Here is a 21,224-nt window from a genome sequence, read left to right as displayed (position 1 = left end):
TCTTTGCCATACTATGGCTGCTCTCTCTGGAAGCCTCACCTTCAGTACCCAGTTCAAACCCTTTCCCATGCTTTTTCTTGCTCCAAGTGTTTTAAATAAGTAGATCAAGAGTGGGTGTAGAAACAGGGCAGAAATCCAAGGCAGAGTTCCTTATAACAACACAGCTTGACTTGGAAGCTGCTCTTGCCATGAGTGTGCAGTCTCAGAGGGGAAGATCTTAGCAAAAAATATCTTATCAGCTCACTCAGCTGAGGAAAAATCCCCAATATTTCAGCAATTTCAGCCCATCTGGGGAATTGTGAAGAGCTGCCTCCATGCAACGTGAGCTGGGCTCACGGGGCACCAACCCAGCCACCCCTATGGACTCTCCTCTGTGCTGAGTGGGACAAGGGTTGAGATGTTTTGGCCAATTAAACCCATCTAACAGCATTTTTCAGTGCATTTTTCAGGCTCTGCTGGGCTCTGTGCCCCAGCCAGGCCCGTGCCCACCAGTGCCAGGTTTCTGTGGGTTGTGTTCAGCCGTTTGCAGAGCTCTTCTCACCATCGGTCCCAGGGTACCTCGGGATCCTTTGGGGCCTTGGTTCCCCTTCGGCCCCTGCTTCCCTGGGGATCCCATCTCTCCAAGCTGCCCCTGGTAGCCTTTGCTGCCCTGCAGAGCAAAGGCACTGACATCAGTGTGGGACAAAACTCCTTCTGCAGGAAATCATCAGAGACGAGGAAGGGAAGGGAGAATCACGGGCTGTGATGGTATCAAGGAGAGATGTTCCTACCTTCTGGCCAGGCTTGCCCTTTTCTCCCTGTTTTCCTGGTTTCCCTTCTGGTCCCTGGAAGGAGAAAAACAAAAAAAGGCTGTTGGAATGGGAAAGCAAAGGAGTCACATCCCAACCAGCACTCCCAAGCTGTTTCCCTAGCACACACAAACCTGAGAGCATCCTCACCCACACCTGGGGGCCAACAAGGAGGCCAGAAGGTTATGAAGGTCAGATCACAATCCACAGGTGCTACAGATGGAGGAAAACTCATTGCTTAAAGGTGGAAAGCTCTTTGTGCTCAGGGGGCACAGCTGAAAGGTGATGCTGTGATAATGTTGATGATGGTGACTTTGAAATGACACCTTGAAGATAGGTCATGGAAAACTGTGTCCATCTGTCTCCAAGGGTGCAAAAGAAGGATCTCCAGAAGCGCACCTACCTAGCCTCTGCTACAGAATGGGCTGAAATGTGGAAAACCACAAAAGGTTTCCTCTGGTTTGCCCTGAGCTGCCATCTCTGCACCACGACTCTACCAACAGTTGTATCCTCAACTTTGGCACTAAATCAGGTGTCAATACTTTTAATATAGTTTTAGGACCCTACCAATAGAACCATTGATTCCATACCAGTTGTCCTAATTTTTTACCTTGTGAAAAAGGCAATGGTTTCATTCTCTATGCACCTACCACACACAACCTCCTGCTCCCAGTGAAACCCCCTCCCTCTATTTGTGTTACTACTGCCACACACAGAAACCACAATCTACTGATCAGGCTTCTAGAAATGCAGTGGGATGCAAAACTTGGGGTGGGGGCCATGGCAAGCAGAGGCAGGAATGCTGAGCTGCTTTCAGAACCCAGTGTGGGTGCAGAACCTGCTGCCCCTCCTTACACCCACACCACAGGCATGTGCCACCATGAGCAGCTAAATACAGCAGCCTCCTCTCCTTAGGGACGTCAAGGAACTCATTTTTTCCAGTGTTTGACCCTGTTGGCTGCAAGGGAGACAGAATATTTTTGAATTTGACAGAAAGAAGCAAAAAGTATTACTGAAGAAAATAACTCATGCTTTCTGGCAATTGTGACAAACTTTTCAACAGCATCTCCACACCAGCACCACCTCTCTCCCTCTGCTTCCCCTCCTCCTAGCTAAGAAGGTATAATTTTCATCATGGTTGGTGTTGCAGTCTCTGCTGAATAAAAGCAACTTTTAAAGTGAGACATATCGGGGGGTTTTCACTCTGATCTGAAACATAGGCCTCAAAAGTGCCTGCTCTGAACACAAAGGAGCAATTCAGCCTCATTCCAGCCCTAAAGGATTGTGCCAGTTCACTCCCCCAGAGGGAATAGCTCCATTTTACCCAAGTCAAACATTTCAGGAGTCCACCTTGCCAACAGCATTAGGCTTCACAAAGCACAGGTCCCTGCAGAGGAGCACATGAGCCTTGTTCTGTGTCTCTTCCATACTGCTCAGGTTTGTTTTTTTTTTTTTTTTTTGTGTGTTCTATTTTTTGCTGCCCCTTTCCAAGAGATCACTTTTGGAGCTGCTTTCCCACAGATGCCGAGCAGCCGCAGCAGATGAGGGGTGCCAAGCCTCCAGCATCACCCACAAGATTTACACTTCTGACAGGAGTGCAGAGAAGGAAAGCACTGATTTCACTAATGAAGGCATCAGAAATGGCCAGACCCTTCCAGCTCCACAGCAGCTCACTGGTACTCAGCACCTGAAGTAACTCCACAGCCCCTGCTCTGCAGCACTGCCCTGGCACATTATGGCTTAAAAATTTGGAGAGGGAATGGTGGGATCAGTCAAAAAGCTTTGCTGTCAAACAAGATGTGACTGAATAATGAGACAATTGGGGTTTTTAATCAGTTGCATCCATCAGTCTCCCTGGGCTGTGCTTTGAGAGCTTGTGGAACCACAAGCAGTAGATGCTTCCTGCAGACAGGATAAAGCCCATTTTAAGCTAGATCTGTTTCTAACCCAGTGATGGACAAGGCCTTGGTCTGCTCCAGCAGAGCAGTTTTGCACACTCAGATATGCTCCTGGATCTGCAGTGGTGTGGCAGCTCGTAAAACAAAGATTTCCATGCAAAGGTTCCATTCCCAGGCTGATAAAGTGTTATATTGTCTGTAAAAAATGCAGATAGCAGGTGAGACACACTCTTTATCACTGGGCAGAGCAGGTGGACCCGGTTCATGGGGAGGTCACGAGGATCTCAGGATACTTCAGAAGAGTCTGAGGTACAGCCTGGCTCCCTCCACCAGGATACATCTCCCATGGGTGTTTCAAGATTGAAACTTGAATTCTACCCTGCCTTGGAAAATGTCTTTGTTTTTCGAGAAGACAAGTTTAGGCTTTAAATTTTCCCATCTGAGAAACAAAATTTCCACACTGCTCCTGAAATCTGCCAGCATTCAAGTTCCTGCTTGCACTCACCATCACGAAGTACAGATAGAATCATCTGGGAGAGGGTAAACAACAAAAACCAAACTCTGACAGCCCAAGTCCTGCTCACAAAATTGAGCTCAATCCACAGTGAGGCTGTGCTGTGTACAAACAGCTTCTCAGACTTTCTCAGGCCTCCTTCAGCTTGTCTTTTCCCTTGGTGGTGGGTGTGAACAGAGATATGGGCTCCAGCAAACTCCTTGTACCATCTTCCCCTTATGACACATCAGCCTCGGGGAGCAGGGATGTTCATCTGCTCCAGAAGGTTCTCCTGGGTCCTCCAGCTGGGGTGCAGCTCTCTCTCCATTAATGGAGAAAAAAAACCAACATTGGCAGCACCACCATCTCCTGTCAGTGCCAGGGAGAGGAGCTGTCACTCACAGGAAGCCATGGAGACCTCGTTCCAAGCCTCCCTTGCTGTTCTTGACTCTCATCCACTGCCTAAAAGCTTGGCTGGTGTGAGAAAATGGGTCAGACCACGCTGGCGACGGCACGGGCAGAGACGTGGCTCAGATTCTGAGTTCCTGAGTCACCTCCTCGAGAGGAATGAGCTCTATCAGTCAGGGACATTTCCCTGCTCTCCCAGCACGCTTTCTAGGACTTTGGCCAGCAAGCTGTGCTGGTGAGTGGGAAGGCTACCATGTGTCTGATTTTCCTGGATATGCTTTCTCCAACTGCGCAGGAATCCTGCCCAGATGAATTTAGAGGCAGTTCAGCACTTGTCTAGGGTTCCCAGATATGTGATATCTCTGCTTGTGATGATCCAGATGTGGTTGCTGTTGCAATCCCAGATGTTCCCAGGGCACATACGCAGGGGTTTGCACAGTTCCCAGAAATCACTGCACTGCCCCACTCCACACATTGCACAGGGAAGGAAAAACCCAGCAACAACTTTGGTAGCCTGCAAAAATAGTCCCATCCTTTTTCTCTCCATTCTTCTGACTCGTCTGTCCAGGGATAAAAAAAAATCAGGGCTAGAAAAGGAAGAAAACAAGAAAGGATAAAAATAAAATTCAATGAGATGTTATCTTCATCCAGGCTCTCCCCAAAGCACATTGGGAATGCAGAACCTTTTGGTACCTCTTTAACTGCAGTGTGAAGTTCCTCAGGTTCCTAAGATTTCTTCTCTCTTTAGCAGAGATAGGAGTGAGGGCAGAAGATGTACAAAAGCCTGCACATCAAAATAAGGAAATCCAAGCTCCCTTTGCTGGACTCACATCAGCTGGGTCACTGTGCCAAGGCACTGAACACTTGGTGCTTTTGTTCCCAAGGTTTGTACACATTTTGTTGTATGCCTTGGGTTACTGGTTTGATGAGAAAATATATTTTCTTTCCAAGCTTCTTCCATCAGTGGGAATATTTTTAAATGGTGATTTCTCTTTATATGCTGCAGTCTTCACTAGAGAAGCATATCAGTACCTCCAGATGATGATGGTATTTGTGACCAGGGACAGTGGAAAGCAGCAGTTTTATTAAGTCACATGCCTTCAGCTATGCCAAAATATCCAAGGAAAGCAAAAAAATTATAGTCTTAGGTCTAGCATGTTTAAAATTTCATTGTCATCTTCAGTAAGGATACAGATTTACAAGGATTTTTTTTAGTATAGCCTTAGATATTCCCCTAAGGGAAAGAAGAATGGTTTATTTTCCAATGCAAATTGGTTAATTTTTAAAGAAAAAGAGACTTCCAGCTGCTGATGGCCTTGACAGAAAAGTCAGATCTATTGCCCAGCACAACAGCAACGTTTAGTGGGAGCAAAGAGATGAGCAGCTCAGCTTTAAATTCTCCAGACATCAACAGTTGAAATCTATGTTCCGACAACAGCATCCAGAAAAACAAAACAAGGAAGTTGAATGAACTGCAGAGAGATATGCCCTGAGCAGAGCCAAACAACAAACAGGGCTCAAATCCTGACCCAAACTTCCCCACAGCCAGTGATGCTCCTGCTGCAGGCAATGGGTCGGGGAAGTGGTAACAGAGATGTGACTCACCATCCTGCTCTGGCTGCTGGCATTCCAGAGGGCAAATGTGTTCCTGCCTTCCTTGCAGCACAGGAAGGAAGCTCTCAGGGCACAGAACTGCTGGGAGAGCCTCCCAAAGCTTGCCTCAGGTTGCTTCAGGATTGCTCAAGACTGCTGTGGAGCAGGAGCTTATTTTAAAACTATTTTTTTTGTTTTTTTGGTGCGTCATTGAGTGAAGGTCTGAGGTCACTCCTCCCTCCCAAAGATAAGGCAGGAAGAAACAGAACCACCAGAAGAATAAAGCTACTGAGCAAAGGAGAAATGTGACATGGTGACAGGGAAAAAAAAGATAAGATAGTTTGAGGCACTGGATGTAAAAAGGGCAGGAAAACTAAAAGCAGCAATAAAGGTAGGAAGCATGAACCATAGGATGACCATGCCCATATTGTCCAGGCCCAGCCAGTGAGCTCATTTAAAGGGAAATGAAAAAGCCCCATATAATTTCCTACTGCTCAGCAATGTCTCCATATGAGAACCTCCACTTAATAAACTTTGATGGAGAGAAGCCTCCCCCCATGGAGGACAGTTCACAAGCACGCAGGAAATTAGTGGGATTATTTAGGCCGGGCATTTGAAGACATAAATGTTTTGGATTTATAAGAAACACATTTCATAATCACTCTGCCTAGCAGTAGTCTGGAAGGGGAGGAGACAGGGCAGCAGCTCCTGAATGAGTATGGGGAAAGAAGAAAGACTCAACTGTTCTCGAGAAGAAAGACCTGATTGTGCTGTGAGGGTTTCACTGGGAGCACTGGGAAGCAATGGGCCCTTGGCCTGCCTGTGGAAACCCGAGTGGAGAGTGCAGGTAGAGCTGGCTGTGCTCAAAGAATCAGCAAATTGGGGAAATCCTATAAAAAGGTCTTGGATGGCAAGGCTGCAGCCAGAGTTGCTGTGACTTTCCTTTCAGCTGAGCTCCTCAGCTTAAAATGGGAATCCAACCCAAAGTTGTGTATCCTGAACTCTCTGCTTAAGAGCAAACTCTTATCTGCATGCAGCTGTTGCTCTGAAACTTGCTGCTTTCAGTTTTGAGGAGGAGGAGATCTATTTAACTTGATTTTTCTGAGCAGCCACAGTGTAAGGCAGCAAAGAGTCATGCACAGGGCAGTGCTGTGTGCTCTGAGCTGCTCTGGTTCAGTCTGATAGCCCTGAACTGCCACTAATTTGCTGTTTCTGGGATAATCCCCTTTTCCCCCTACTCTCTTTGCCTTTCCTTCCTCATTTCTAAGAAAGCACAGGAGACAAGATGCCACTAAAATGCTTGATGGATGAGTGGGAAGTGTAGGAAAAGTGCAAGGCCCCATCCCCACTGAGCTGTGAAGATTTCATACACAATGAAACCAAAATGCTCCAAAACATTCGTGTTGGAATCTGACAATGGGAAAAAAAAAAGAATAGAGACAGCACCTGGGCAGCACAGCTCTGACTGACACTCCTCCAAACACAAAGGGTTAATATCTTCCTTTTGAAGGACACAGATGCCCTGGGGTTGTGGAAGAGGAGGGGAATGAAATCCCCTCTTGCAATAAGGAGGGGAATCTTGGAGCAACTGCCCAAAAAAGTGTGTCTCCTTCGTCTGAGTCAGGAAAGAAACCCTGCCAAGCCAATGGGATTTATTTCAAATTCTGGCTCATTTTGACTCCTATTAACTCTAAACTAAGACCAGCTGGGATCAGGCTGTCTTCCCCAGCAGCAGAGCCTGCGAGGGCCAAATGGCCCTCAGCTGCTGGAGAGCAACCCCAGTTGCTGCAAGCAGCAGTTCCCTGGGGATTGGAAAAGCTCTGTGATTCCCTGCAGGATGCTCAGGGCTCACAGGCAACCCTGCTCTGCTCCAAAGGTGTCAGTGGATTTGCTGGGCTGAGTCACAGAGAGCAGAATGGTAAAAAAGGGGGAAAAAGTCCCACATAATAATATCACCCAAACAGCAAAATCCAGCATGTAGCTCTGCATTAAGTGGGGTGTTCAGGAAAGGCTGACCCTGGGGCCACCAGCACTGATTATTAAAGAAAGAGGAGAAGATGATTGCAGCTGTGGGCAGGGGTGCCCAGGGATGCTCACCTTGGGTCAGGAGGGGAAGCAGAGAGACCCAGGCCTGCAGCTCCACAGAGAGGCATTGCCCTGACTCCTGGTCTCAAACTCTTCAAGGCAGAGCTTTTCAGCATATTTGACTGCATTTCTGAGCAACTTCATTCACCTTTGGTTTTTGCAGGACAAATACCTGCTTATGGCTTTCCTGAGTGATAGTCTGCACAAGCAATGATACTCCAGGGCTGTAACACAAGGACTCACCAAGGCCAAGTGCAAATACCTTCAGGCCTGGAAGATGGGCTTCAGGATAGGAACTGGCCCCCTGATACTGGAAAGGACAGGCTGTAGGACAAGGGGGATGGCCTGCTGTGACCTCCTCTGCCACTGACTGACCTCCTGCATCACCCTGGACCCCTTCACTGTCCTGTGCATCTGCTCCTAAGACATTATTCAGGGCAAGATTTGGAGTAACACACTCATTTCCTAAGATTTATGGTGTGAGGACCTCACTGCTACCACAGACACAATGCCCTCCCCTGACACCCAGCCTGGTGCTCTCCATTCCTTCCTCTGCTCAGTCAGAGGGTCACCCCACACTCTCTACTCAGGCATTTTAAGAAATTTCATTCAAGTAATTACTCCACAGACAGCCCATGGTCCAGGGCACAAAAAACCAGCTTTTCCAGGAAACAACATCTCAGTACATTATAAAAAAAAACCCATAAAATTTCGGCATGGAGAGCAGAGATTAAAACCAGGGGTGACTCCAGGATTGTCCTCAGTGTTTTCAGGGAGCTGGATGCCATGGAAGTGGTGCTGCCAGCTGTGGCTGAGCTCATGTGCATGCAGAGAATGGCTGGATTCAGCAGCAGCAGCAGAGCGAGGGGCTTTGTTGCAGAAAACCTTTGAATCATGTTTTCAGTGGCAGGAAACAGAAGAGAACAAAGAGCAAAAACCACTCTGGGACAAATTCTGCTGTAAGTGGTGTTTGGACAGCATTGTACAAGAGCAATGTGTTGGATGAGAAGATGCTCCTGCTCTGCCCTGGCACTGCAGAGCCCAGAGGGCAGCCTGGCATTGCAGAGCAACTCGTCCATCCTGGCCAGCAAGTCATCCTTCCACTTGGGATTATAGCCTGGAGATGAGAGAGGGACAGAAATGTGGTGGGAAGGATCCTCAGGACACCATCCAGAGCTGTGTGTGGGGCTGCTGCTGCTCTGGGGAGCCAAGAGCCACGAGTTCACTCCACGCTCTGCACTGGGCTGGAGAGTGGCGTGATCTTATGAGTTCCCTCAAAAAACCTTCTCAGCTCTCCAGCCCAGCCCAGCCCTATCTGTCTACCCTTCTGAAGAGCAAATGAAAGGACTTTGGATCTTGTTGCACCAGAGCAAAAGGATTTACAGCCCTTCCAGCTCTTCTGGGCTGATGGTGCACATCTGCATGCCACAACAAGGCCGGCAAAGGCAGCAAGATCTGCTCTGATGTAATTGTTTATGGCAATTCAGAGCACTGGAGTGTCTGGCTCGGAGATTTCTGAGTCCTGACATGGCTCGAATGACACTGCAGATAGGATTTCAGGTTAAAATTGAAGTGGAAAGAACTCGACTCCCAGTTTTGCTGAACAACGAGGGAATTTCTTGTTTCAGAGCATGTTGGATTTCAGTACTTCCAGGCTCTCCAATTGCTTTCCTGGAACTGTAAACCCCTTGCTATCAGATGTCTGCCATGTATGGCAACCAGCACATTACACAAACCACAGTGCAGAGCCACAGAGCACAGCTGGAAACCCATCACCTCCCTCCTCCAACTGGCCTGGGCCTTCCTCAGCCGCTGCTGCATCTGCCATCCTCCCAGGGAAGGGCTGAAATGCCACATTTGCTGTCACTGCAGAGGAGAAGCACAGGAAGGAAGCACTTTTTGGGGAAAGAGGTTGTTCTCAGAATCCACTTGTCTGCGACCAGGTTGTTGGTGGCACACCAGTGACTTCATCCTCTGATGGGGTCAGATCCTTTGTGAGAGCAGGTTACTCTCCAGGGATGTTCTCTGGGTGTTTCAGGCTCTGTGGCACTATTCCCTCACAGCCTTACAGATGAGCAGACAAATGATCTTTTTATTTTGGCAAACCACACCATGACACTTGCACTGCTGAGGGATGCCTTGCCAGAGTTCACCAGGCTCTTGTACTTTCCAGTGTCCACACACAGTGAGGAGAATATCCTTGTTCTGCCTTGGCCATACAAAAAAATATGGATTTCCACCAATTTCTCTGAATGCAGGTGCCCAAACAGTCCCAGGCTCTGCAAGGGGAAGGGATTTTCAGCCTTCTGTTGTTTAAACCAGAGGGCAAATGGCCATGCTCAGAGGAGAATCAAGGTCAGGTGAAGGCAGCGAGTTTGTGTTAGAAGACAGAAACCACTGGGAGGAAATAATTTGTGGCCAAGCAGCTCAGGAAAGGTGCACATCTCTGGAAATTCCAACTGGACCTTGCATTGGTGCTCTGATTTCTCTCTTATGGCCAGAGGGACAATTGGCCCATTCCTCCACTGAAAGGAGCAGTGTGAACTTGGACAAAGTGACCAAAAGATAGAGGATACTCATTTATCTCAGCTCCAGCTGCCTCGAGCTCTGCCAGCCACAGCTGTGAAGCTCATCCCAGCTGCCAGGTTTGTTTGCTGACATCCACTGGTGCTGAAACACGTACAAACCACCCCTGGAGACTCAACTGGGGCCTCCCTGCTGCTTTTTGTTTGAGCCTCAAAACCACAGTGGAAACCGGTTTGCAGATATGTTAATGCTGGAAATGGCTGAGCCATGTGAAAGCAAAGAGCTCTGAAAAACCTTCCCTGAGCACTGAGGGAAGTTTGGTTGTGCTCATGTGCTATCAGCATCAGGATGAGCCTCTGGAAAATGAAGCTTTGCTCAGGAAAGTCAGATGTGCCTGTGCTGAGCCCACTGATCACCAGGTGAGTGTCTCTCTTGTGCAAGACCCAAAAAAGCAGCACAGACCCAGCTTCCTCCAGCTTTCCAAGTTGCTCTGGGGTCCATCTCTTCATCTGCCATCTCCAAGGAGCTCCAGGACTGCAGAGCCTCTAATCTCCTACCATCCTTCACGCTGGCCTGTTGCCACGTTAGGTGTGAGCTGGTGCTGCCAAATTCCCCAGCCCTCTGCCTGCTCTGCCAGCACCAGCCTGTGCTGCAGCCAGGATACACAAATCAGGCTGAAAATGTACCAGCAGTGAAGTCAGATCCTGTCAGAGCAATCTGGCACCTCATTTCCTACATCTGTCACAAGGACACTTGATAGTGAAGTGTCACATTCCTGTAGACATAAGCAAAATAAAGATTAAGACTAAACATTTCCTTGGCATCAAGGACAAACCTTCAGGACATGATGTGGCTGCAGAACCCTGTGATGAAAAGAGGTTTTTCCAGAGGTTCTTGCTGTCCATGGAGGACATATCCCTGTGGGTGCTCCCTCTGGAGTAACAGACAAGCCAAGGTTTAGGAGAATCTTTTATGTGTCCACAATTGCAGATGGGCATCAGATTCCTCAAACTAACTTCCAGAAGCAGAAGATGAGCTTCACACCCCAAATGGAGCTGGAGTTTGTTGGCACAGGTAACTGCACAGATCCTTGTGTGTGCATCTCTCCTAAGGGCACAGAAACATCAACACCTTCCCTGTGCTCTTTGTAGCTGAGCAGGATATCCCAACAAATACTGGAGCTGAGGAAAAGCCCAGGAAAGCATCAGTGGCTGCAGGCAGGAATGTGGTGAAGCACAGATGCCAGGAGAGGCCAAATGGAGATGCAACAGCCAAAGATGAAGTTCTTACCACCATCTAAAGTGATTACTGGACAGCAGAACACTGTCACATGAGAAGTGTTAGAACTATTCACAACAGGGTGGTGCGGAATCACTCAGTACCTGAAAATCCAAACCCAACATGCTCCCTCTCCCTGCAATCCGAGCACCTCCGACACCTTCCCCAACCAATTTCTGTGCCACCACACAAATCCTGGACAGGAGTTTGCCACCTTGATATCTGCCCTTGGGTGAACAACCTTCACAGCTTCCTCATGACAGATTCTTTGTTATCTTATTCCAGCAGCCTCAAAGACTTCTGAGCATTGTGCAGTTTGTGCTGGCTTTTGCAGCACGTCCTCCAGGGCATGGCTTGGCTGGATATTCCAGCTTCTGACCCTCAGAGGGGCTTGCAGTTATCTCCATCTGAGATGTAAACCTTATCTTGACAGAAATCTAAGGAAGATCCCACTGATATTTCTACTCCCCATGGGAATGTAGAATGAAATTCTCAGTAATGGGAAGAGGAAAATCATTTGTGCTTCTGTCAGAGGACTTCCATATTTAAATGAGCTCAGTGAGCACAGGAACAGCAGGCTGTGCATTAGGTAACAGTGTCTGGCAGGGCAGGCAGCACTATCTGGAGACTGTGCAGGTCTGAAAGTCTGCCTGAGCTTAGGCACAAGGAAATACAAAGTATATTAAAATAGTAGATGGAAATATAGCACTTTGCAGTAAAAAAAAAGAACCAAACCGAAAGGGAGTGATTATGAGCAGGAATCTTGGCTCTATTGACTGCTTTTTAAAATATAAATAAAACAGAAAACACCATCATGTTCCCAGGGTCATGCTGGCAAACAGCAGGGACAGAGTCTGACAGAATCTGTATTTTATACTTTATAACTTAATATGGCTTTTGCATGATTTTAGTATTTTTATTGGTTCTTCAAACATACACAAAATAAACACGTGAAGCAGCCAGAAGCACAGCACATGGAGGCACTGTCCAGCTGTGCCAGCCTGCAGCTGGGAAGGAGCTGGGCTGTTGGGGACCACCCTTGCCTGTGGCATGATCCCAGTCCTGAAAGGGCTCCCTGTTGGGGACAGGGCCCTGTGGCCAAGGGTGGCCTTATTTGGGGCAGAAATACTTCTGCACATTTATGGTGCTGCACTATAGCATTAAGCCAATGTTTCCACTTTCTAGTTGAGTCAGTGCTCAAATCCCAACCTCAGCCCAAAAATAACATAAATCCATTTCTTTTGCTGCTTCCATCCCCTCACACCCTTCTCCCTGCCCTCCTTTTAGCCAGCCACAACAGCGCCAAGAGGAAAATCAACGTTTCACCATGGAGCATCCACCCAGGGCTCGGCAGTACCTGCTGGCCCTGCTGCTTCACACCCAGCCCAGGATGGGATTTCAGGGCTGCTTTTACACTTGGGCTTCTTGTTCCTTCTCCACAGAGTGTGGGGTTGGAGCTGGGATGTTCATGAGGGGTAAACCATGTGCCACAGGGGAGCAGAGCATCCCTCTGAACTGGGCTGCCCCTCTGCTCTGTGGGCCTTGCAAAGCCATCACTGCTGATAACTCTGATCCAAGACAACAATCTCAATGAATACACCATGTCAGCAACCTGACAAACTCCACATCTCAAGCAGAAATGCCTGACTTGCAGAGCAGCCCACTGGGGCACTGGGCAGAGCCTTCCTCCACCTGGCACTGCCCTGCTTCCTCTCAGCTCAGAGCCAGAATCAAACTTTTTCTGTCTACAGCACCAAGATCAGACCTCCAAAACCTAGTCAATGCCCAGGATATTCATTGAGGACTCATGACTCATATCCTGCTGATTTTGTCTAGTTGTTTTCTATATTTAATGGGGAAATCCTAGAAGGGAAGACCAGAAGCAAGCAAGTAACCATCAATGAAGGCACAAGGTGGCCAATTCCAAGCTCCAGGCCCAAGCCAGCTGTGGAACCAACAAGGGAAAAATCAGCCCTCTCAATCCTCTGGACCTTCCCCTGTAACACATCTCACAGAGGTGTGGGAGGGAGGCACATCCCTCATTTCTCAAAGCCTGTGGCAGATCAGATTCCCATTCTCAAGTGTGAATCCTAGCTAAAAAGCCAAATCCTCCCCTGGACATAGTTTTTCATGAAAAACAGCTCACTTTACCATCATGTTTAGGACAAGTTACATCTGAGTTCCTGAGCAGTGCTCTGGGTCACAAACCCATCAGAGCAGGTGCCCAGGGTGCCCAGGGCTGGTTCACAGACTCACTCGGACACCTGGGATGCCGGGATATCCAGGAGCTCCTTCCTTCCCCTTCAGCCCTTCACTGCCCTTCTCTCCTTTCTCTCCTTCTGGGCCTTGCTCTCCTTTGTCTCCCTGTGGAAGAGAGGAGGGTGGGAGGTTTTTATATCCACACAACACGTGGGTGCAAAGGTCTTGCGAGGAAAAACACCAGCACATAATTAATATTTCAGGAGTCTGAGAGGAAAAGAGCCTGCAAGAAAAGGGATGAATGAGGATGAGTCATAATACACTTGACATTTAAAAAAAAGGAGCAAACCCAGGTTTCTTTTCTTTAAAATCTCTTGGCTGAAGGAGAAAGAACTCCCCCATTACAGAGTAACCTGAACCCCTCTGCTTCTCCTGAACCTCCCACGTGAATGAGGCAGGCAGACAAGATGTGAAACTCTCCCTTGCCTCATCCAGAATCCCTGAGCTTGGGATGCTGAAAGACTTTAAATGGGATGGGTTTGTCTGGAACAGCTGCTCAGCTCCTGCTGCCAAACAGAAATCAGCCCAGGGCTCCAATAAACACTCTGAAACTGTGTCACTGTGCCCTGCAAAGCATCCATGGCCTGAGCAGTGGGTATGCTGTCAAATCACTGCTCTGGCAATTGCAGAATCACAGAATCAAGGAATTGTTTGGGCTGGAAAAGATGTTTAAGATGAATTAATCCAAACTTCAAGCCAGCACCGACAAGGCCACCACTGAACCATGTCCCCAAGTGCCACTTGTAGGGACAGTGACTCCACCACTTCCTGCTATAATGCCTGGCCACCCTTTCAGTGGAGAAATTTTCCCAATACCCATTTAAACCTCCCCTAGTGAAACCAGTCGTTGAAATTTATGAAAAAATCTGGCAGATGATAAAATTTCAGTATTTGGCAACATCAACCAGCTGGAACACAGACCAGAAATATAATAATAGAAGTGTAAGAAGTACATTTATAGCTGCTTTTCTTTTATCAAAATAAATACAATATTGTAAATATTTTGTATTATTCATTACTACCACTCAAAATTATAGGGAGACAATGATAAAGGGCAGTTTTATACTGAGAGCAACATGTGCAGCCAAGCAGCCTTGAGCTGAACCATTTTCCTCTTGCACCTGTGCTGGGAGAGCTGAACAAGATCCCATCTGGTTAAAGAGCACAGACACATCTGCTGAAGTGTCCAGAGACACATTTGGGGTGGAAAGAGCTGGTTTGGTTCAAGAGCTCCTGGGCACAGCCAGCAGTGCAAGGGAATACAGAAGCCTTGATTGTCCTCAAGGAAGAGATTTTTGGTCCAACATTCAGAGATAAGCAGAAGCAGAGACACATGGCAAATAGTTTAACTAGAAAGAAGCAATAAAGTGCATTGTTGTGGGATGGGCTGCTCTTTCTTTCCATGGAACAAAATTGTTGGCCTGTTTGGAAAGGTTGGCTGTGGAGGACAGGAATCAGAGCCTTGTTCCAAAGGCAAGGTAGCAAACTCCCAGCAGTGAGAGACAGAGCAAACCCTGAGTGGGATCCTGGGGCTCTGCCAAGGCAAGGGGATCTGGTTTCTTTACTCTCTAACATTGTTCTGGTCAGTGGTGCAGGGGGAGAGTGATGGACAATCCTTGATTTTCCTTGCCAGGCCCAGGAATTCCTGATTAGCTGGAAATTTGATCTGTAGAGACTCAAATAAAACAGACAAATTGTTGGAAACCAGATTTTGAAGAACTTGACCTTTTTGGAGATCTGATCAGATGCCAAAAAACGTGGGCAGAGGAGTGAAACAGGAGGGGTTTGTTATGTGTGCTTGCAGAAAAAAATCCTTAGAGAGATTGTATGGCAAAGATTTATTCCAGAGAGGACCCAATAATCCCTCAGCCTCACCCTGGCTCTGGGAATCACAAGGACCTGAGTGCACAGAGGTGTGTGTGAGAGCTGGAGCTCCATGGGGTGAGGCTTACCTTGATCCCATCTGGCCCCAGCTGCCCGCTGTCCCCTTCCAGCCCCGGCTCTCCCTGTGGACAGAGCAAACACCATAAGGCTGTGCCCAAATGTGCTTTGTAGCAGTGATGGGAGCCCAGCCCTGCACTCTAACACATGTTCCTGTTTCAGGTCCTGATGCTTAACAAGGAGCAGGAGCAGGAATTCAGCCTCCTGCTCTATTCTGAGCCAGCTTCTCCTCCATGGACCCACTGTGGGAAAAGGAGCTCAGGCTGAATTCATTTAACCTGGGCTCTCCTCCTCCTGCTCCAACAACTGACCTCAGTCCTGGGAAGGGACAGAGTCCCTGCCAGCCTCAATCCATGCATTCATCCCCCTCATGCCCACACAGTGTGTGCAGTGTTTCCCTGCTGAGCTGCCTCTGCTCCAGCCTGCACAGCCCCTGGCAAACAGGAGGGGTCTGTTCCCCCTGTGCTCCCACACTGCCCCTTTCACACTCACTGGGCATCTCAGGGGCTCACAGACCCTGCTGGGCTCAGGCTGATGGGCTCTGGGGGGAAGGAACAGGGGCAGGTCTCAAATCTCACAGTGGCTCTGAGATAGGTACAAGACACTTTTCCCCAGCCTGGCTGTCAAAGAAGGAGTCAGGATTCTTCTGTTCTCCTTCTCAAGGCTGTTTATTGTTTCTTATCTATAAAATTCTTCCTCCTGGCCCGCCGAGGTCTATCTGGCAGGTTGGGTTGAGGCACTCTGGTGTTGTCTTTTTATACTAAAACTACATGTACCTTATTTACAATAAGTTCCCAATACCTATCACCTGTGTTAGACAGTGAGCTTCTACTCTAAACCAATCTAAAAATGCCAGCATCACCCAGAAGATGGAGGCCAAGAAGAAGAAGCAGGAAAAAGGACAAGGCACGCCCAAATTCCTCCATGTTGGGACCCAGAGCCCCCATTCTAAAAACCTCAAAAATCTATTTTTCATCCTGTGGTAAATTCACTGTCATTCTACTTAAACTTTCATGGTTTGTAAATCCTCATATAAGGTTGTTAATTTTTTTCATGGGTCAAGATCAAAGGCACAGGGGTCTTGTGCTGTGTGCCAAGGTCTCTGAGCCCCCTGTCAGGGTCCTGAGTCCTCCAGGGCAGCCAGAGGAATTCCCTGGAGGGAGGGATGCAGAGAACAGGCTGGGGACAGCAAGGACAGAACCCTGGGGAGCTGGTGAGGCACAGAAAGTGGCCAGGAAACGATGAGGCACAGGAGGTGTCCATACTCACTCTTTGGCCAATGAGACCTTGCTCTCCAGGGATCCCCAGCTGGCCAGGATCACCCTAAAGGAAGGAAGCACAGGCAGGGACACAAGCTGGTTACTGACACCGAGGGAGTGTGAAGTGCTTCCCATTGCACTCCTAATTTTGTCTCTTTCTTTCCTTCTCCCACACAAACACCTTCAGCTGAGGCTTCAAAGGGGGCTCAAAGGCCCAACACAGGGGCAGCAAAGGACACATCTCACAGGCTCTGTTGCAATGATGCAAAGATGGACAGGACAGGGGTCACAGAGGGTCTGAGCTGCTTGAAGCTGCATTTTCTGGCATGGCAAATGGATCCTGTCAATGTGGCACTGGGGTAGGATGGCTACAGGGCAGCTCTCTCCCAGGTGTGCCCATCCAAGCCACCTGCTCTGCATGGAGGAGAGCTCAGGAAATGCAGAGCGTTCAAGGGAAAAAGGTTTGAGATATCCATAAACCATAAATTCCATAACCATAATATCCAGAAATTCAAGGGAAAAAGGTTTGAGAAATCCATAAACCATACATTCCATAACCATAATAACCATAACTTCCATAACCATAATAGCCATAAATTCAAGGGTAAAAAAGGTTTGAGATATCCATAAATTATCAACTCCATAACCATAATATCCATAAATTCCATAACCATAATAACCATAAATTCCATATCCATAATAACCATAAATTCCATAACCATAATAACCATAAGTTCAAGGGAAAAAGGTTTGAGATCTCCATAAACCATAAATCATAAATTCCACAATATCCATAAATTGAAGGGAAAAAGGTTTGGGGTATCCATAAACCTCATCCCCCAGCAAACTGCCCTTCACAGACCAGTCCTGGTCCATCTCCTCCCAGCCTGGAGAAGGAGCAGGACAGGACTCTCACTCCAGAGCTTCCCAGCAGGTCAGGGGGTGTCTGTGCAAATCATCATGTCCTGCTCCAAGGAGGGCCAGCCAGGAGCACTGGAGCTCAAACACTCCTGCAGTGTCAGGATGCCAAAGGCACGGTAGCTCCAGTGAAGTGTCAGAAGATTTGCCAAGGAAAACATGGCAAAGGATGGGCTGGGGGGGTGGGAGGGAAGAGCAGCACAGAGGAAATTGCATTTAATCCCCACACAGAGTTTGTTCAAAAGCTCTGCTCACACGAGCTAATGTTCAGAGCAAGTGGGTTAGGATGAAATAAAACCCCCTCTGAGCTGCCCAGCACTGGGATTTTACTCAAACAAAGAGATGGCTTTTATGTGGACAAGAAGGTGCATTCATGGTCTGCAGCAGGGCACCCTTCCCCCTTAACCATCAGAGGAGCTCAGTCCCCAGAGAGCTGAGCTTGGAAACTGTGGCAGGACCTTGTCTGAGGGTATTTTTAAGCCTGAGACCTTCCTGAGACCCTACTGGTTTTGAATTAAAGGCTGCCTGGATCTCTGAGTCTCAAGGACTCCTCTCTCCATTGAGATATGGGATCTGCAAAGAGCTGAGCTCCATTTCCCAGGCCCTTCACAGCTCTTGAGGCACAAGATCCCTGGGATGGGGCTTGTCCCCAGCACTGACAGCCTCTCCCTCAGGATGGGGCTCAGGAATTTGTAAAAATGGCTAAAATTAACCCAGTTTTAGGGTTTTTAAACTGTATCTTTTATTGAATGCACTATCTGCTTTGGGATGCTGGGATATCCAGCAGATATGGATATGCTGGAGGGTAAACCTGCAATGTCACTCAGTCCTTCAGGAACACAAATTACCCTTTATCCCCCCAGTCTGACAGAGAAACCACACTCAGGGTTTTCCTTACCTTCATGCCAGGTTCACCTGCAAGACCAGGTTGTCCCATTGAGCCTGGCGGTCCCTGGGAACAAAAAAACCCCAACAAGATAATGAAAAAAGCCATTGTAACAAAGCAGAAAGCAAGATCAAAGCCATAACTCCTTTAGCAGAGCTCTCCTGGGGCAGCCAAGCCCTGGTTGCAATGCAATTACCTCCCTGGAGCTGGCTCGGGGTCCAGAGCATCAAAGAGGCCCCTGGTGCCTGGGAGGGCTCTGAGCAGCTCTCACACCTCCCCTCTCCCCAGCCTTTCTCTGCTCCTTGCAGTGCCTCTGCTCTCTGAGGTTTGTACCCCAGCAGGGAGCAGCACTGGAACCAGCTGGGATGGAAGGGAAAAGGTCCAGAACTGGATTTGGGAGCTCTTTGCAAGGGCCCAGCAGGCTGGGCTGGTACAGGGGGGAACAGGAATGTTTGGCTGTGCTCTTGCTCTTGCTCCCTGCAGCCACACCTCTCCATTCCCACCTGTGTGAGCACATGCTCTGCTCCAATAGGCTGCTCCTGATGAGGGGAAAGCTGCCCCACATCTCCCAGCTGAGCTTTGCCCACATTCCCAGAGAAGCAGGGGCACCATGGGGCTGCTGCTAAAGGGAGCTGAGAGCAGCAAGGTGACACTGAGCCCTCCAGCACAAATTTTGGCCAGATTAGCCTTGACATCCATCAGCCAGCTGTCTCTGGTTGTACAGGGCCAGCAAATATCCAAAGGCCGACACCTGGGCTCAGATGAGAAACCCACAGCCCAGGCTGGGCTGGCAGAGAGAAAGTTTCTCCCTCTCGTGTGAGCACAGACTCTGGTAGAGGGGTTTGGCACCCCTCAAAGAGCCAAAAATGAGTGCTTGACCTGGAAAAAAATAGGAATTAAGATGGAAAGATGGAAGATGTGAGAATGACCTTGCAAACTGTTCTCACTGAGTCCAGCTCCATGTGCAGCCCCTGACAGTGGGGTCACAGTCATTCACTATCTTTAGTACCAAGATCTATTGGGAGCTTTCATCTTTGTACATTTGCTCCTACCTCTGAGAAGCGTGGGGAATGAGAGTCTGTGAAACCAGCCCAAAGATGGGACAGTAAAGCTTCTCTTTAAAGGATTTGAGTGGTTTATTTACTTATGATATTTGCATTCCAGACAACAATCTCCCTTCTCTTTACAGTTGGGAATAAAGGAAAAAAGAGCACATAGTCAAGGGAGCTACCCAGGGAATAAAGCCAGTTCCTGGCTTGCTGAGGGGATTCAAGCAGAGGAGGGAGCAGGGTGTGTGTTGGGTTTGTGAACAAACGCTCGTGTCACGCAATGAGAAAATTCAAGCTCCAATGAAAGCAAAAATCCTGCTTTGGTTTCTCCAGAGGTGCCAGTGCAGAGAAAGGCTCCTGGAAGAGTTACAGATTTGAATGAAGGTCTGTACTTTCTTGGTTGGCAGCATCCAGAGTGGCTCAGAGCAGCTTTCCAGCTCCCCAGTGTGGTTTACCATGCTGAGAGCTCGCTCCATCCAGTCCAGCAGCCATGAGAATGGAAACTTTCATGAGTCACACACTTTGCATAGACTGCATTCAAAGCCACCTTCATGTCTGTGTTACAGCTCAGGACCTACAGAAAGGAGCTGTGCAAGGGGCAGTGGCACACGTGATAAAAGAGCCAAGACTGTATAATTTTAAGAGGAGTAAAATAAACCCAAAAGTGCAGAGGAGTTGGGGGAAACCATGGAGGCATCCCCTGCACTCCTTTGGGGCAGTGTTTGGCAGCTGCTGGTCGGTTTTGGTGTGTTTGTGTCAGTGCTTCATGGCAACCCCAGCCCAGCAGCAGCAAAGGCGTCTCTGAGCTTCCTGCTGGGGCTGCCTTGGCCATCTGGGCAAACCTGGGTGTGTCAGCAACAGCACCAGGGAGAGGGAAGGACTGGCACTCAGTCTGATTTGTGCTTGTATTGGCTCCCTGGCTCTGCACATTGGTGCACAAAGTTGGTCCCTGCCGTGGTCACCCTTGAAATGCATCTTCTGTTGGGGAGATGGGTCTGCACTTCCAGCAGCTGGGTGTCTGTGGCCTGTGGTGGAAAGGGTGCTCAAATTCCTGATTTTCACTGTTTGTTTTGGAAGCTGAGTGTCAGACTTCAGGGAAATCCTTCCTGCTCATTCCACACTGTAGGTGTGAAGTTTCCCTGCAAGGTCACTGCTCCCTCAGTCCTGCACTCCTGAGGGAAGGGGAAAGCAAACAGCAGCAAAGCTCACACCTACCTTCTGCCCCATTTCTCCCAAAGGCCCGGGTGGCCCCTGTGGTCCTTGGGGACCCTGCAAAATAGAGACACAAGGCTCTTTTCACACAAATGTTTTCGTTTCTGAAGGGCCATCACTTCCATGGTCTGTAAGGTAAAACTCCAGTTCCCTCCCACATCTCAGAGGAATTCTGTGCAAGATTTGGCTAGAGGGATGGGGAGGCCAGCAGTGGGTGTGCTGAGGCAATTTAACAGGCAAAGAGCTCAGAAGATCTTCATCCTCCTGGCTCCCATCTGAAACAACTGCAGTGGCTAATCTGAAAGTGTCTGGTTTACTCTCTCCCTTCTCCTTGAGCTCTGTCTGTCCCCAGTAACTCCCCCAAAGCTGTGGGCTCAGTTCTGACACCATCAGCCTCCCTCCTGCTCCTGCTTCCACTCCAACTCCTCCTCTTACATCTGACCCTGTCCCACACCCAACCTTGCCCTTCTTTCCTACCTTCCTTTCCAAAACCCACCCCAGGCTGGATCCTACACTCTCCCTGCTAGATCCATGGCTCCCTTTGGCTTTCCAGGGGTCTGACCTTGTCTCTCCTTCTGGCTCCTAGGACTTTGGCCAAGTCTTTCCCATCTCTGACCATGCTGGAGTTGGC

The 21,224-nt window shown here is 48.6% G+C and overlaps 1 protein-coding gene across 4 annotated transcripts in view; it reads right to left on the bottom strand.

Moving 5' to 3' along the window:
• LOC131091757 (collagen alpha-1(XXVII) chain-like) overlaps positions 1-21,224 on the bottom strand; it is a 145,106-nt gene that overhangs the window by 23,881 nt on the left and 100,001 nt on the right. For all 4 annotated transcript variants that reach the window (XM_058037984.1, XM_058037985.1, XM_058037986.1 and 1 more), the window contains 7 exons: positions 20,597-20,650; positions 18,345-18,398; positions 16,539-16,592; positions 15,281-15,334; positions 13,326-13,433; positions 771-824; positions 542-649 (listed from right to left, as the gene is read on the bottom strand). In XM_058037984.1, the coding sequence (XP_057893967.1) occupies positions 542-649; positions 771-824; positions 13,326-13,433; positions 15,281-15,334; positions 16,539-16,592; positions 18,345-18,398; positions 20,597-20,650 (486 nt within the window). The remainder of the gene's footprint in view (positions 1-541; positions 650-770; positions 825-13,325; positions 13,434-15,280; positions 15,335-16,538; positions 16,593-18,344; positions 18,399-20,596; positions 20,651-21,224) is intronic.

The sequence above is a fragment of the Melospiza georgiana genome, chromosome 20 (genome assembly GCF_028018845.1).
Source record: "Melospiza georgiana isolate bMelGeo1 chromosome 20, bMelGeo1.pri, whole genome shotgun sequence".
Taxonomy (NCBI): Eukaryota; Metazoa; Chordata; class Aves; order Passeriformes; family Passerellidae; genus Melospiza; species Melospiza georgiana.
Note: the sequence above shows the minus strand (reverse complement) of the source record. Positions and strands in the feature narration are given on the sequence as shown.